Source organism: Oncorhynchus masou, chromosome 31 (genome assembly GCF_036934945.1).
Source record: "Oncorhynchus masou masou isolate Uvic2021 chromosome 31, UVic_Omas_1.1, whole genome shotgun sequence".
Taxonomy (NCBI): Eukaryota; Metazoa; Chordata; class Actinopteri; order Salmoniformes; family Salmonidae; genus Oncorhynchus; species Oncorhynchus masou.
Window position 1 is genome coordinate 94,088,569 of NC_088242.1, and position 16,777 is coordinate 94,105,345.

Consider the following 16,777-nt stretch of genomic DNA (forward strand, 5'->3'; position numbering starts at 1 on the left):
ACAATTAAAATGTCTTTTAAACAAAGTAATTAGAGGAACATTTAGGTGTATTCATTTTATTTCCCAGACAGAAAAATACTATACTTATAATACTTCAAAGAAAGTTTTCTTGCTTTATGGTTGGTAATAACCTCTGTCAATTTGCACACTAAAATCCAGTTCAAATCAAACCACACATTATTTGTAGACTAGTTTCGACACAACCAAAAAAACAATTTAACAAAACTGTGTCAATGCAGGTATCAATTTTAATGACAGTTAAATGTAATGATTGTTGTTTGAGTGGATTTGTTCTCAGAAATTGCTGACGTTACCACTAGATCAACATCACTTATATAATGTATATATAATGCATTCCAACACAGAACTCATCTTACAAATGTGACATTATATTGTATGAGTTTAGATAATATTTGGCATAACCTGTTTTGGTAAAGCTTTGCATCTTGGTAAAGCTTTGCATCTTGGTAAAGCTTTTCCACGACATGTTACAGTTTTCCGTTACATATTTAATAAGCAAAACAGAATCACAATGCATATTTCAAGCAAAAATAAATCAATTCCTTTTTGTCCTTATTAAATACCCTGTCGAACACAATAACTCAGTACAGTGCATGACTTGGACTGAAACAGATTCCGGTACTGATTTTGGAAGCCGGAACTGTTTATATTTAGGTGCAGGCGCTCTGAGCTAATATTTTATAAGAGGAACAGATGCTCAAGCAGTAGAATATTTTAGGTACCGGTAAAAATTCAAGCATTTTTTAATTTAAAAAAAAACATTTTTTATTCACCCATTGGTTTCCAATGTACAATATTCCTCTCTTGCAGCTTTATACAGTAGTGGCACTACAGCACAACCCCCCCCCCCCCCCCGGAAACACTTCTGCACTGAAACTATCACACAGGTATACATTTACAAGAAATACAAGAAAAAGAAGCAAAGAGATAGAATCCTGCAGTTGCATTCAGTCAAAATCTCAAACAGTGAGAGTCTGTACAAGATTGTTGATCAGTCCGTACCCACTGTTGACCAGATGGTCCCTCTCCTTTGGTTTGTGAAAATGTGAAAATGTGCCCCCCCCCAAATCAGATAGTGTGGTCAGAGGGATGAATCAGTTTGTTAGCTGTAACTGCCTGTTTGGATGTACATTCCATGTTTTGTCAAAGCAGCGAAATGGTCATTTACTGTGCCTGACACAGGTGTTGTCGCTCGGGCGATGATGGATGAGAACATGAGGTGGTACGACAGCTCCTTGCAGAAGGACTGACAGATTGACACATTTCCTGGCTCACACACCACCTCCAAGAGTAGATGGAAACTAGCAGCTGCTGGGATGGCAGTTCAATGAGGCCAACCTCGATAAAAGATTTGTTTGGTGAAATGGCGTTCAGAAGATTTGATGTTTGCTCACAGGACTTCAGTGCACATCTTCAGAAGGCCAGTTATTTTCACAGCTCTGCTGAAGCACCCATTCGGCAGTGTACACTCTCAGAAAATCAATACCCGTTTCTTGTCATTTGCTATCCTGTACATCTTATACTGTAAAAATGTATACATTCAGGGGTGGCAGGTAGTGGTTAGAGCCTTGGACTAGTAGCTGATGGGTTGCAAGATCGAATCCCCAAGCTGACAAGGTAAAAGTCTATCGTTCTGCACCTGAACAAGGCAGTTAACCCACTGTTCCTAGGCTGTCATTGTAAATAAGAATTTGCTCTTAACTAAGTTGCCCAGTTAAATAAAGGTAAATTAATACATGACTTTAGTGGAGTAGTCTACTCCTTAATAGAAAGATTAATTGTTTAGTAACAAAAAACGACATGTGTGCAACGATGGTGCAAAACAGACAGGGTTGGCTTAGATTGTTGACAACGTGTAAACTATATTTTGTCTCCAATATTTAAGTTGCACAATGAGCACTTGTTGTCTCTGAAATACACTGTTACAGTTGTTGGTAAGCTAGCTAGCACATTTTTTGGAACATTAGCATAGAAGTGACAGTCAAAACAGGTCAAAACAAGACATTGTATCAAGAACAAGATAAAACTAGCTGAAACGACCTACCTACGTTTCCCCACTTTCTTGTCATCTGGCCATCCAGAATCACAACAACACACTGACTTGACTGGAAAGAAGCTTCATATTAATCTGAAGCTTAAACTCTTAAAGGGATACTTCAGGATTTTGGCAACGAAGCCCTTTATCTATTTCCCCAGAGTCATGAACTTGTAGATACCTTTTTTTTTTATATATATATCTGCGTGCAGTTTGAAGGAAATTGCTAACTAGCATTAGCGCAACTGCTAACTAGTGTTGGAGCAATGACTGGAAGTCTATGGTAACTGCTAGCTTGCTGTACCATAGACTTCCTCTCATTGTGCTAATGCTAGTTAGCTTGCAAAGCTGCCTCTAACTGGAGAGACATAAACATTGTATCCATGAGTTCGTCTCTGGGAAAGTAGATAAAGGACTTCCTTAACAAAATACCTTTAAGAGTTATGACTTGGATTTAATAGTTTCAGATAAAGGCAAATCAAAGTCATAAATCAATGCACTGACTAAGTCACTCTGGATAAGAGTGTCTGCTTAAATGTCCAAAATGTAAAGGCCAAAATAATACAATGAAATAATTATGATGGTAAAAAAAAGTTAAAACAATTAAGTTTGATTTTGGAATTAGCACGAGGTCCTTTATTTCATGAAGCCAAATACCCTCGGCTTTAAAGATTACCTTTCCCCATTCACATTATGTCAGTGCTCTTACTTCCTAATGATTCTCCATCGTTTTGGAGGTTCCAAACAGTGTCTCTTTTTCATCAGTTTAGACCAGTGGTGTTTAGATCCGATCCAGGAGGTGCGAAGTTCTGCTGGTTTTCTGTTCTACCTGGTAATTATGAACCGTTCCGGGTCTCACAAGCCAAGGCTCGTGCAAGGCTATTGCTTACTTATTATCAATTGCACCCACCTGGTGTCCCAGGTCTAAATCAGTCCTTGATCAGAGATTCAGATTCAAATGCTCCTGGTGTTTTTACCCATTTTTTTTATTTTTTATGAATACATCGAATTGTTAAATATGTGTTTATCTACTGTGAATCTATACATTGTTTTTGTACATAGTCACGCTCATGTTTGTACGTTTTACATTAGTGAAACAGATCATCAGAGATCATTCACCAGATTGTTGATGGAGACATACAGTGTCTGGCGAATTTTAAAAGCTATTTTTTTTAAAAATGCCAATCTGCAGCAGGATACCTCCCTCTGTTAATAATGTGCAAACTCTCCTGAATGGAGGCGTCAAGTTCATTAGCAATATCCAACGACTCATGCAATGACATACATTTCTGAAAATATGCAGTTGACGGTGCAGCTACATCTATTTTGAAGCTTTTTTTTTTTTTTTTTACTGTAGTCCGGTAGAGGTTAACTTTTTTTAATACCCAGATAATTATTTTTTCTTTATTTATTTTCCCTTTATTTTACTAGGCAAGTCAGTTAAGAACAAATTCTTATTTTCAATGACGGCCTAGGAACAGTGGGTTAACTGCCTGTTCAGGGGCAGAAGGACAGATTTGTACCTTGTCAGCTCGGGGATTTGAACTTGAAACCTTTCGATTTCTAGTCCAACGCTCTAACCACTAGGCTACCCTGCCGCCCCAGATATGTATTATTATGCTCAGAAAGCAGGTGTTACATGTTACATTTCACTATAAGGTTGTATTAGACGCATGTGATAAATGGCATTTGATTTGAAGCTGCTCATCTCAAGTTCTATTTAGTACACACTGCAAAACCTTTCCACCATTGTAAATCACTCAGTGATTTGAGAACTATATACATTCGTCAAACAACCACGTTGGACATCATCTTTGAAGGAGCTTTGACAGGGCATGTCGGCCTGTTTTCAATCTGAGCTGTAAGGAAAATCAACTTTAAGCCATCTCTTGAGACTGGATGTTCAAAGGTTTTGTGCTGTTGAACATGAAATGCTAAAAAGGAGTAGTGCAGAAGCAGTGATGCAGAATCTACCAGGTCTTCTAGATGAGAATTATCGATTTGTCTGTATCTCCTGAGATATTTCTTTTCATAGAATTGCTCAAATAATACGTCAAAGCATCAGGTTTTAATTTGTTTTGTTTTCTTGTGTTTAGGGAGTTTAGTGACAGGAGAAGTCTACTGTGGTATGGTGACCAAAGCTTGCAATAACATAGATTGGATAAGCACATCCTTCGATCCTTAAAATCCCTTATAACAATACATCTCAATCATCCCAGAATCATCGTCCATCTGATCAGTTTAGTGTATTAATTCTCCTCTGCTAGGAAGTCCTTTCAAGGAAAGGTGGTCTCATGCTCCTTGTCTTCGTGTAGGCCCGCAATGCCATTAATGGGCGTGGCCTCACTGAGAATGCTGCGGAGTGTTACCCGGGTAACACTGAGTGACTGCTTCCTGGGCACGGGGTGCCGTGGCCGATGACACATCACTTCCTTGAACATCTCTCGGAAGCGGGTGGACATGAGGTTGTAGAGGATCGGGTTGACGGCCGAGCTGAGGTAGAAGAAGACGCCAGAGACCACGTGGACATACTTGTACACCTCCAGCTGGATGCTGGTCCACTCGTCGATGAAGCTCCACATAAGTCTGTCGGTGTGGAACGGAGCCCAACAGATTCCAAAAACCACCACCAGAACAACTAGAGAGAGAGAGAGAAAGAGAGAGAGAGAGAGAGAGAGAGAGAGAGAGAGAGAGAGAGAGAGAGAGAGAGAGAGAGAGAGAGAGAGAGAGAGAAAGAGAGAAAGAGAGAGAGAGAGAGAGAGAGAGAGAGAGAGAGAGAGAGAGAGAGAGAGAGAGAGAGAGAGAAGAGAGAGATAGAGAGAGAGAGAGAGAGAGAGAGAGAGAGAGAGAGAGAGAGAGAGAGAGAGATACTTAGTATTTTCATATTCTGTTGACATCAAAAGTATGAAATAACATATATGGAATCATGTAGTAACCAAGCAAGTGTTAAACAAATCAAAATCGTTTTTATATTTTATATTCTTCAAAGTAGCCACCCTTTGTCTTGATGACAGCTTCGCACGCTCTTGCCATTATCTAAACCAGCTTCATGAGGTAGTCACCTGGAATGCATTTCAATTAGCAGGTGTGCCTGTTAAAAGTTCCTTGTGGAATTTCTTTCCTTCTTAAAGAAGAAGTTACAGGTCTGTGAGAGCCAGAAATCTTGCTTGTTTGTAGGTGACCAAATACTTATTTTCCACCATAATTTGCAAATAAATTCATTAAAAAATCCTACAATGTGATTTTCAGGATTTATTTTCTTCTCATTTTGTCTGTCATAGTTGAAGTGTACCTATGATGAAAATTACAGGCCTCTCTCATCTTTTTAAGTGGGAGAACTTGCCTAATTGGTGGCTGACTAAATACTTTTTTGCCCCACTGTAAATGTATGTGATTGGGTGTGTGGCTGTGTAGAGTCAGTATACATGTATGTGATTGGTTGTGTGGCTGTGTAGAGTCAGTATAAATGTATGTGATTGGGTGTGTGGCTGTGTAGAGTCAGTATAAATGTATGTGATTGGGTGTGTGGCTGTGTAGAGTCAGTATAAATGTATGTGATTGGGTGTGTGGCTGTGTAGAGTCAGTATAAATGTATGTGATTGGGTGTGTGGCTGTGTAGAGTCAGTATAGATGTATGTGATTGGGTGTGTGGCTGTGTAGAGTCAGTATAAATGTATGTGATTGGGTGTGTGGCTGTGTAGAGTCAGTATAGATGTATGTGATTGGGTGTGTGGCTGTGTAGAGTCAGTATACATGTATGTGATTGGTTGTGTGGCTGTGTAGAGTCAGTATAAATGTATGTGATTGGGTGTGTGGCTGTGTAGAGTCAGTATAAATGTATGTGATTGGGTGTGTGGCTGTGTAGAGTCAGTATAAATGTATGTGATTGGGTGTGTGGCTGTGTAGAGTCAGTATACATGTATGCGATTGGGTGTGTGGCTGTGTAGAGTCAGTATAGATGTATGTGATTGGGTGTGTGGCTGTGTGGCTGTGTAGAGTCAGTATAAATGTATGTGCATATTATGTATAAGTGAGCAGATTATGCAGTAAGTGTTTGTGTGTGTGTTGGAGGGACAGTGTGTGTAGGAAAATAAAAGGTAAATAGAGATACAAGGTAAGGTCGGTCTGTGTAGCTATTTATCAGTCATATTACTTGAAAATAGAAGCTGTTCAAGAGCCTGTTGGTGTCAGACTTGATACACCGGCACCTCTTGCCGTGCGGCAGCAGAGCAAATAGCCAATGGTGGTTGGGGTCTTTGACGATTTTCTGGGCCTTCTATTCACACCGCCTAATATAGAGGTCCTGGAAGGTAGGGATCTCGGCCGCAATAATGTACTGGGCCGTACGCATTACCCTCTGTAGTGCCTTGTGGTCGGAGGCTGAGCAGTTTCCGTACCAGGCAGTGATGCAAACAGTCAGGATGCTCTCGATGGTGCAGCTGTAGAACCTTTTGAGGATCTGAGGACCCATGCCAAATCTTTTTAGTTTCCTGAGGAGGAATAGGCTTTGTCGTTCCCTCTTCACGGCTGTCTTGGTGTGTTTAGACCATTCTAGTTTGTTGGTGATGTGGACACCAAGGAACTTGAAGCTCTCAACCTGCTCCACTACAGCCCCATCGATGAGAATGGGGGCATGCTCGTTCATCCTTTTCCTGTAGTCCACAATCATCTCCTTTGTCTCGATTACGTTGAGGAATAGGTTCTTATTCTGGTACCCGGCCAGGTCTCTTACCTCCTCCCTATATGCTGTCTCGTCGTTGTCAGTGATCAGGCCTACCACCGTTGTGTCATCTGCAAACTTAATGATGGTGTTGGAGTCGTGCCTGAGGATGCAGTCGTGGGTGAATAGGGAGTACAGGATGGGACTACTTCTCTGGACCAACTACTTCTCTGATAGAGTTCAGTGTGTCAAATCGGAGGGCCTGTTGTCCGGGCCTCTGGCAGTCTCTTTGGGGGTGCCACAGGGTTCAATTCTTGGACAGACTCTCTTCTGTATACATCAATGATGTCGCTCTTGCTGCTGGTGAAGTCTCTGATCCACCTCTACGCAGACGACACCATTCTGTATACTTCTGGCCCTTCTTTGGACACTGTGTTAACAACCCTCCGGACGAGCTTCAATGCCATACAACTTTCCTTCCGTGGACTCCAATCGCTCTTAAATACAAGTAAAACTAAATGCATGCTCTTCAACCGATCGCTGCCTGCACCTGCCCGCCCGTTCAATATCACTACTCTGGACGGCTCTGACTTAGAATATGTGGACAACTACAAATACCTAGATGTCTGGTTAGAATGTAAACACTCCTCCCAGACTCACATAAAACATCTCCAATCCAAAGTTAAATGTAGAATCGGCTTCCTATTTCGCAACAAAGCATCCTTCACTCATGCTGCCAAACATACCCTTGTAAAACTGACCATCCTACCGGTCCTCGACTTCGACGATGTCATTTACAAAATAGCCTCCAATACCTTACTCATTAAATTGGATGCAGTCTATCACAGTGCCATCCATTTTGTCACCAAAGCCCCATATACTACCCACCACTGTGACCTGTATGCTCTTGTTAGCTGGCCCTTGCTTCATACTCATCGCCAAACCCACTGGCTCCATGACATCTACAAGACCCTGATAGGTAAAGTCCTCCCTTATCTAAGCTCGCTGGTCACCATAGCATCATCCACCTGTAGCACACGCTCCAGCAGGTATATCTCTCTGGTCACCCTCAAAACCAATTATTTCTTTTGCTGCCTCTCCTTCCAGTTCTCTACTGCCAATGACTGGAATGAACTACAAAAATCTCTGAAACTGGAAACACTTATCCCTCACTAGCTTTAAGCACCAGCTGTCAGAGCAGCTCACAGATTACTGCACCTGTACATAGCCCATTTATAATTTAGCCCAAACAACTACCTCTCCCCCTACTGTGTTTATTTATTCATTTATTTTGCTCCTTTGCACCCCATTATTTTTATTTCTACTTTGCACATTCTTCCATTGCAAATCTACCATTCCAGTGTTTTACTTGCTATATTGTATTTACTTTGCCACCATGGCCTTTTTTGCCTTTACCTCACTTATCTCACCTCATTTGCTCACATTATATATAGACAGATTTTTCTACTGTATTATTGACTGTATGTTTGTTTTACTCCATGTGTAACTATGTGTTGTTTTATGTGTCGAACTGCTTTGCTTTATCTTGCTCAGGTCGCTACCTGTTTAAATAAAGGTGAAATAAAAAATCAAATAAAAAGTTCCTGCCAAGGCAGCAGCTATTCTTCCTGGGTTTTATTATGTATCTCCATTAGTTCCTGCCAAGGCAGCAGCTATTCTTAATGGGTTTTATTATGGATCTCCATTAGTTCCTGCCAAGGCAGCAGCTATTCTTCTTGGGTTTTATTATGGATCTCCATTAGTTCCTGCCAAGGCAGCAGCTATTCTTCCTGGGTTTTATTATGGATCTCCATTAGTTCCTGCCAAGGCAGCAGCTATTCTTCCTGGGTTTTATTATGGATCTCCATTAGTTCCTGCCAAGGCAGCAGCTATTCTTCCTGGGTTTTATTATGGATCTCCATTAGTTCCTGCCAAGGCAGCAGCTATTCTTCCTGGGTTTTATTATGGATCTCCATTAGTTCCTGCCAAGGCAGCAGCTATTCTTCCTGGGTTTTATTATGGATCTCCATTAGTTCCTGCCAAGGCAGCAGCTATTCTTCCTGGGTTTTATTATGGATCTCCATTAGTTCCTGCCAAGGCAGCAGCTATTCTTCCTGGGGTTTATTATGGATCTCCATTAGTTCCTGCCAAGGCAGAAGCTACTCTTCTGCAAAATTAAGGCAGTTATACAATTTTAAAAACATTACAATACATTCATTACAGAATTCACAACACACGCTCAGGCCCATACACCACTACCACATATCTACCACGGTTCCAAACTTAGACTATCCTCTTTTTTTAACAATAGCCTGTATAGAAATCAAAAAGTCTCTGGTGCTGCAGCATGCAGCTCATTCATTGTCATACTCTGTTGTGCTATTATAAAATATTCTGCTTGTCTCTAGTCAGGTTAAAATGACGTAGAATTGAATGAAAAGCGATTATATAAAAATAAAATAAAAATTCTCTAACCCGGAATTAAGATGTTAGATTCATGCAGTTATTTTATTATAATGGAGATCTATTCACCCTTGTCCACACTGGTTTGGGAATCCACAACCTTCTGGCTGTGGTTAGGCTACAAAAATGGAGAACAATTTCTAAAACGGTCTGTCCTAAGAGTGAGGGTAAATGGTAGACATGTTCTCTGCTATCCACTTTGTTTTAATAATTATTTTGGCTATAGGGGAGGGTCACTTGTTTTTATTTATTATTTATTTATTTATTTATTTCAAGTGTTTAGGGAGGGTCAAAACGAAAAAAGGTTCAACGCAACACTATTTTGTTAATCACTCATATCAATATCAATTTGAAATCAATTGAGCGGGGGACAGACGTCTGGGGTGTCTGCGCTGGATAAAATAACACACTGAATCTGATAATCATTTTCATATCAGTGATTAGAAGAGGATTTGCTGAAGACGGTCATCTGAACTTCTGGAACGTCGGGTGGAAGTTTCGTGAGGCGAAACGTAAAAGGGAACAAATCATTTGCATTGTTATTTAACTTTGACGAATCACAACCCGCCATAAGATATCAACAGTGACAAGGGTTGGCTGTTTTTTAAGTGATAGTTTGACTCAAATCCATATTTAGGTGTGAGGCCAGCAACTTCTATACAGAGAGCACTCCTACATTTAAAATTGGATAAATACATCTTCATTGGACAATCTCTCAGCTAAATAACACACAGAAACCAGAACATGTACGTTAAACTGCAATCAAGATGAACTCTGGGATATGTGGGACGCTAACGTCCCACCTGGCCAAAAGCCAGGGAAAATGCAGAGCGCCAAATTCAAATAAATTACTATAAAAATCAAACTTTCATTAAATCACACATGCAAGATAGCAAATTAAAGCTACACTTGTGAATCCAGCCAACATGTCAGATTTCAAAAAGGCTTTTCGGAAAAAGCAAACGATGCTATTATCTGAGGATAGCACCTCCATAAACAAAGAGGGATAAGCATATTTCAACCCAGCAGGCGCGACACAAAACACAGAAATTTAAATATAATTCATGCCTTACCTTTGACGAGCTTCTTTTATTGGCACTTTTGTTCAATTAATTCCGTCAATTTATTTGGCGCGTTTGATCCAGAAAAACACCGGCTGAGCCTTTCCATGGAAAAACTGCCTGCTCCTCCTCCTTTTATACAGAATCACCTCACTCCATTTTACAAATCATGTTGTCTTACTTAGTTTCCATTCTCTTATTGGCTCAGACATTGGGGCATAGATTCTATTGGTGGCACGACATGCAAATGTCCCTGTCCAAAGGTCTTTACAAGTTCAGACAGATGTTGTCTATGTATGATTACTCATATGCGTGTCCAAGTAGCCTTCACAAGATCAGATATTTATTTTACTTTTATTTAACTTAGTCAAGTCAGTTAAGAACAAATCATTATTTTCAATGACGGCCTAGGAACAGTGGGTTAACTGCCTGTTCAGGGGCAGAACAACAGATTTTGTACCTTGTCAGCTTGGGGGTTTGAACTTGCAACCTTCCGGTTACTAGTCCAACACTCTAACCACTAGGCTATCCTGCCGCCGATATGGCCCAGTGCAGTCACATCTTGTTAGTTTACCTTGCCTCATCTACACAGATTCTGCTTACGTTCTGTTTGGTCCAATGGTCAATTCGATGTTGATCTAGCTTTGTACACTCACATGGGCTTCAGCCTTCATTCGGCTTACACATGTCTAATATTTAACCTTGTATTGATTATTCTTTCTACTTCAAAGAGAACAGTATAGTTACTGAGAATTACCAGATGACTGGAAAAGCTACCACATAATTCCCCGAGGTTCTCAACTTCTTCAACTCACCATCAAAATATGAGATCGATTCAAGGATGCAAGTTAATTTTGGAACCAGTCCTATTGGACTCCTATGGAATTATATCCAATAGGTTTTCGTTTTATAGAATCCTATAGGATTCCAAAATAAGAATACAATAGAAAAATCCTATCAGATTTTGGAACCAGTGCTATTGTCGTATTAAGCCTGGGAAACTCCAACCTGATTGGTGTCACACTTTTTCTCCTTCCCTACTAAACACACCTGATTTAAAGTAATTGCATTTTAAAATGAAGATCATGATTAGTTGACTATTGAAGTCAGGTGTGTTCGCTGGGGCTGGGACAAAACTGTGACACCAATCAAGCCCCCGAGGACTGGAGTTACCCAGGCCTGTCCTATAGGATAGGTTCCAATTTTTTTTCAATAGGATTTTAAATTATTGGAATCCTATAGGGTTTTTCGGCTAGGGTAAGAGCAGCCAGTAGGTCGGGTTTTTTAACGACACTACATGACTACACCTGCCCATCGTGACAACGCCTTCTCATTGTGACCACACCTGCTCATCAAACATCTCATTCCAAAATCATGGGCATTAATATAGAGTTGGTCCACCCTTTGCTGCTATAACAGACTTCTGGGAAGACTTTCCACAAGATGTTGGAACATTGCTGCAGGGAGACTTGCTTCCATTCAGCCACGAGCATTAGTGAGGTCGGACACTGATGTTTGGCGATTAGGCCTGGTTCGCAGTCAGCTTAATGTCGGCTGTAATGTAACAAAGTGTGGAAATAGTCAAGGGGTCTGAATACTTTCTGTAGGCACTGTATGTTCTCTGCCTTTCTGCATGAAGCGCTCCTTATCTTAAAAGTCATCAGAACGTACAACGAAGGGTCGTGATTTGGAGATCTCTCTGCCTATTCCAGTGAATTCACAGCCTAGACAGTGACCCCGTTCCAAGGCCAAAGGAGTGACGAATATTTTTTTTACCCAGGACCTCCTCGCAAAACGGGTGATAAACTTAACTGGATCATTCTGGTATATTTGCTATAATCCTTATGTTTGAGAGGTGAGAATAATTCTCCACCATGTCCACTCTCAATACTTTATTTTCTGTTTTTAGAGTTTCATAGCCTTTTTCTAACAATTCGGTCACTGCAACCAGACAAGCCAATCTCCAACTCTGTTACTTTCGTACCTTGCTCCTATATTGTAGTTTGCATTCCGGCCAGGGTGGTAACGATGGGAGACAAGGCCGCGTCCACAGCATCTTTTTCCAGGGTTGTGAGTGTGACTGAAAGATCCGATATCGGTCGTAAACAGAGGTTTTCTAGATCCGCTGGTAGCTCATCGGGTGATAACAATGCACTGTTTAAGATGAGGAGTCTGTAGCTGTTTTGTACTGTGCGTACGCAAAGATGTAAATTGGCTGTGAGATTTCGTCCAAACTTGCGTTTAAGACATCATTCACTAACAACATTTTCCATTAGATTTGTTTAAAAAAAATCCCTATTTGTTCAGAGTTCTTTCTGGAACATTCCCAGGAGCACCATAACCCCCCCCCCCACCTAATTGAATTTAATCCACATTACACACACAAATATACAGCACCTCTGGTGCCACTGAAATCTCTGCTCCGTGTTTTTTATCGTAAACAGAGCAGATAATGGTTGAAAAGATTCCCCGTGTTTGAGGTGTTTTCACATATAGTCCTCTTTAAATGAAACGATCTCAGTCCTATTTAACGTGAAATTTGGTGTAAAAAAAGAGCGTAAAATCTCAGTTGTCTTTACATTCATACTGCTTTTGAATGAGGACTCAACTCTCTTTTGCCAGTTCACTTGACATAGTTTGTGGTCCGGGTCCTCTTTGCATTCGCATGGCTATGTTTAAAAAGGAACCAAGATCTTTTTCCGACATGCATTCTGGGTTTTTAAAAAGTGCAGGACAAGCCAGTCGGGGGCTGAGGGCACACAGTGTGTTGTGAAATCTGTGAATGTATTGTAATCTTTCAAAATGGTATAAACTGCCTTAATTCTGCTTTGGCAGCAGCTAATGGGGATCCATAATAAATACAAATACAGAACCAAATACAGAACCGGACAGCTCCTGTAGATATACCTACATCCATTTTAGAAGCTAATAGATTGCATTTAGTTAAATTATGAGACATAAATAATTGTAATCAGAAGATACTATTAACAATTAACTATTTGATTAACATAATAAATAGCAATAGAATAACTGCAGATTAAATAATGCTGTAATTGAAAATTGTCCACCCAATATAGGTTACTGTCCCTTTAAGAGCTAGAATAGATTTTGTACCCCATGTTGTGATGTTGTCTTCTCACACTATCCAACCCCCACAATCAATACACAGCTGAAGAAGCTCTCTTAGCCTATAGTTCACATATTGGAAACAAATAATCTGAACAACAAAAAAACTCCACACATTTTGGAATTTCTGTGTGTCCTTGACAATCACTAATCAATATCCAATGCGAAGGGTTATGGCAGGACAAACAGTGTTACAGTAGTCTAGTGTGAGGGGTTATGGCAGGACAAACAGTGTTACAGTAGTCTAGTGTGAGAGGTTATGTCAGGGGAAACAGTGTTGCAGTAGTCTAGTGTGAGGGGTTATGTCAGGGCAAACAGTGTTACAGTAGTCTAGTGTGAGAGGGTTATGTCAGGGGAAACAGTGTTGCAGTAGTCTAGTGTGAGGGGTTATGTCAGGACAAACAGTGTTGCAGTAGTCTAGTGTGAGGGGTTATGTCAGGGGAAACAGTGTTGCAGTAGTCTAGTGTGAGGGGTTATGTCAGGACAAACAGTGTTACAGTAGTCTAGTGTGAGGGGTTATGTCAGGACAAACAGTGTTACAGTAGTCTAGTGTGAGGGGTTATGTCAGGACAAACAGTGTTACAGTAGTCTAGTGTGAGGGGTTATGGCAGGACAAACAGTGTTACAGTAGTCTAGTGTGAGGGGTTATGTCAGGGGAAACAGTGTTACAGTAGTCTAGTGTGAGGGGTTATGTCAGGGGAAACAGTGTTGCAGTAGTCTAGTGTGAGGGGTTATGTCAGGACAAAACAGTGTTGTAGTAGTCTGTTGTGAGGGGTTATGTCAGGGGAAACAGTGTTGCAGTAGTCTAGTGTGAGGGGTTATGTCAGGGGAAACAGTGTTGCAGTAGTCTAGTGTGAGGGGTTATGTCAGGGGAAACAGTGTTACAGTAGTCTAGTGTGAGGGGTTATGTCAGGACAAACAGTGTTACAGTAGTCTAGTGTGAGGGGTTATGTCAGGACAAACAGTGTTACAGTAGTCTAGTGTGAGGGGTTATGTCAGGGGAAACAGTGTTGCAGTAGTCTAGTGTGAGGGGTTATGTCAGGGGAAACAGTGTTGCAGTAGTCTAGTGTGAGAGGTTATGTCAGGACAAACAGTGTTACAGTAGCAAGTTCCGTGCCGACAGAGATGGCCGCCTTATTCAGGAAACTATGCAGTTTTTTGTTTTTTTCACGTGTTATTTCTTACATTAGTACCCCAGGTCATCTTAGGTTTCATTACATTCAGTCGACAAAACTACTGAATTTAAGATCAGCGTCAACTCACCATCAGTACGACCAAGAATATGACTTTCGAGGGATTATGTTCTGCCTTTCAACCACAAACAATGTCCCAGTAGTCTAGACTTCGTAAAAGAGGGAACCGAGTTATTCTGGTCAGACTACGTGACGGACACATCGTGCCCCACTTCCTAGCATTCTTCTCGCCAATGTCCAGTCTACAACAAGGTTGATGAAATCCGGGGTAGCATTCCAGAGGGACATCAGAGACTGTAACAGTGTTCACAAACATGGCTCACTGGAGAGACGCTCTCGGATGCGGTGCAGCCAGGGGTTATGTCAGGCCGACAGAAACATACACCTTTCTGTTGCAGTAGTCTATGGTAACGAGATGTGGTGTGATGTCATACAGGAACTCAAATCCTTCTGTTCAACTGATTTAGTTCCTCACAATCAAATGTAGTCTACTGCATTATCTACCAAGATAATTCTCTTCGATTATAATCACAGCCGTTATGTCATCGAAAACAAACTTTATTTGACTCTTTGCAAACTGGAATCCATACATCCTGAGTGCATTCATTGTTGCTGGGGATTTTAACAAGGCTAATCTGACAACAAGACTCCCTAAAATGTATCAGCATATCGATTGCGCCACCAGGGCTGGCAAACCTTGGATCACTGTGTTGCAGTAGTCCTAGTGTGAGGGGTTATGACCACGACTCCATTTTGCTGATCCCTGCCTACAGACAGAATCTAAAACAAGAAGCTCCTGGTGTGAGGTCTGTCCAACGCTGGTCCGACCAAGCTGATTCCACACTGCAAGACTGCTTCCATCACGTGGACTGGGACATGTTTCAGTGTGAGGGGTTACAACAGGACAAACAGTATTGATTCGGTGTGCGGTTCATTAGGAACGTGCGTTGAAGATGTCGATAGGATTAAAACATTCCCTAACCTGAAACCGTGGATTGATGGCAGCATTCGCGTGAAACAGTGAACCATTGCTTTTAATCAGGGCAAGGTGACTGGTAACATGACCGAATACAAACAGTGCAGCTATTCCCTCCGTAAGGATCAAACAAACTAAGTCAGTTACAAAGTAGAATCTCTATTCAACGGCTCAGACACAAGAGGTATGTGGCAGGGTCTATGGGAATACAAGATGAAATCCAGCTCAGTCACGGACCAGGATGTCTTGCTCCCAGGCAGACTAAATAACTTTTTTGCCCGCTTTGAGGGCAATACAGTGCCACTGACACGGCCTGCAACAGAAACATGCGGTCTCTCCTTCACTGCAGCCGAGGTGTTAGTAAAACATTTAAACGTGTTAACCCTCGCAAACAGGCTGCAGGTCCGTGACGGCATCCCAGCCGCGTCAGAGCATGCGCAGACCAGCTGTGCTGGTGTGTTTACGGACATATTCAATCAATCCCTGTACCAGTCTGCTGTTGCCACATGTTAAGAGGGCCAACATTGTTCCTGTTCCCAAGAAAGCAAGGTAACTGAGCTAAACGACTACCGCCCCATAGCACTCACTTCCGTCATCATGAAGTGCTTTGAGAGACCAGTCAAGGACCATATCACCTCCACCTTAACTGACACCCTAGACCCACTCTAATTTGCTTACCGCCCAAATAGGTCCACAGACGACGCAATCTCAACCACACTGAACCCATCTGGACAAGAGGAATACCTATGTGAGAATGCTGTTCATTACAGCTTTTAACACCATAGTACCCTCCAAGCTTTCACAAGTGGGTCTCGACCCCGCCCTGTGCAACTGGGTACTGGACTTCCTGACGGGCTGGTGAGGGTAGGCAACAACATCTCCACCCCGCTGATCCTCAACACTGGGGCCCCATAGGTTTCAGCCCTTACTGTACTCCCTGTTCACAGTGCGAGAAGAACGCCTCCAACTCAATATCAAGATCAGCGACACAACAGTCATTACCAACAACGACGACCAAGGGAGGATGATGACTTTGTGGTGTCAGGACAATAACCTCACACTCAACGTCAACAAAACTAAGGAGATGATTGTGGACTTCAGGAAACAGCAGAGGGAACACCCCCTATCCACATCGATTGAACAGTAGTGGAGAGGGTAGTAAGTTTTAAGTTCCTCGGCATACACATCACAGACAAACTAAATTGGTCCACCCACACAGACAGCATCGTGAAGAAGGTGTTG

General features: G+C 41.6%; 1 protein-coding gene across 4 annotated transcripts in view; it reads right to left on the reverse strand.

Moving 5' to 3' along the window:
- Positions 1-40: 40 nt before the first annotated feature.
- nmur1a (neuromedin U receptor 1a) overlaps positions 41-16,777 on the reverse strand; it is a 38,994-nt gene continuing 22,257 nt past the window's right edge. For 3 of the 4 annotated variants that reach the window (XM_064952591.1, XM_064952590.1, XM_064952592.1), the window contains one exon: positions 41-4,694. In XM_064952591.1, coding sequence (XP_064808663.1) covers positions 4,333-4,694 — 362 coding nt within the window. In that variant the 3' untranslated portion in view covers positions 41-4,332. Of the gene's footprint in view, positions 4,695-10,252; positions 10,362-16,777 lie in introns of those variants that run through there. The other variant, XR_010453018.1, reaches the window with a different exon arrangement.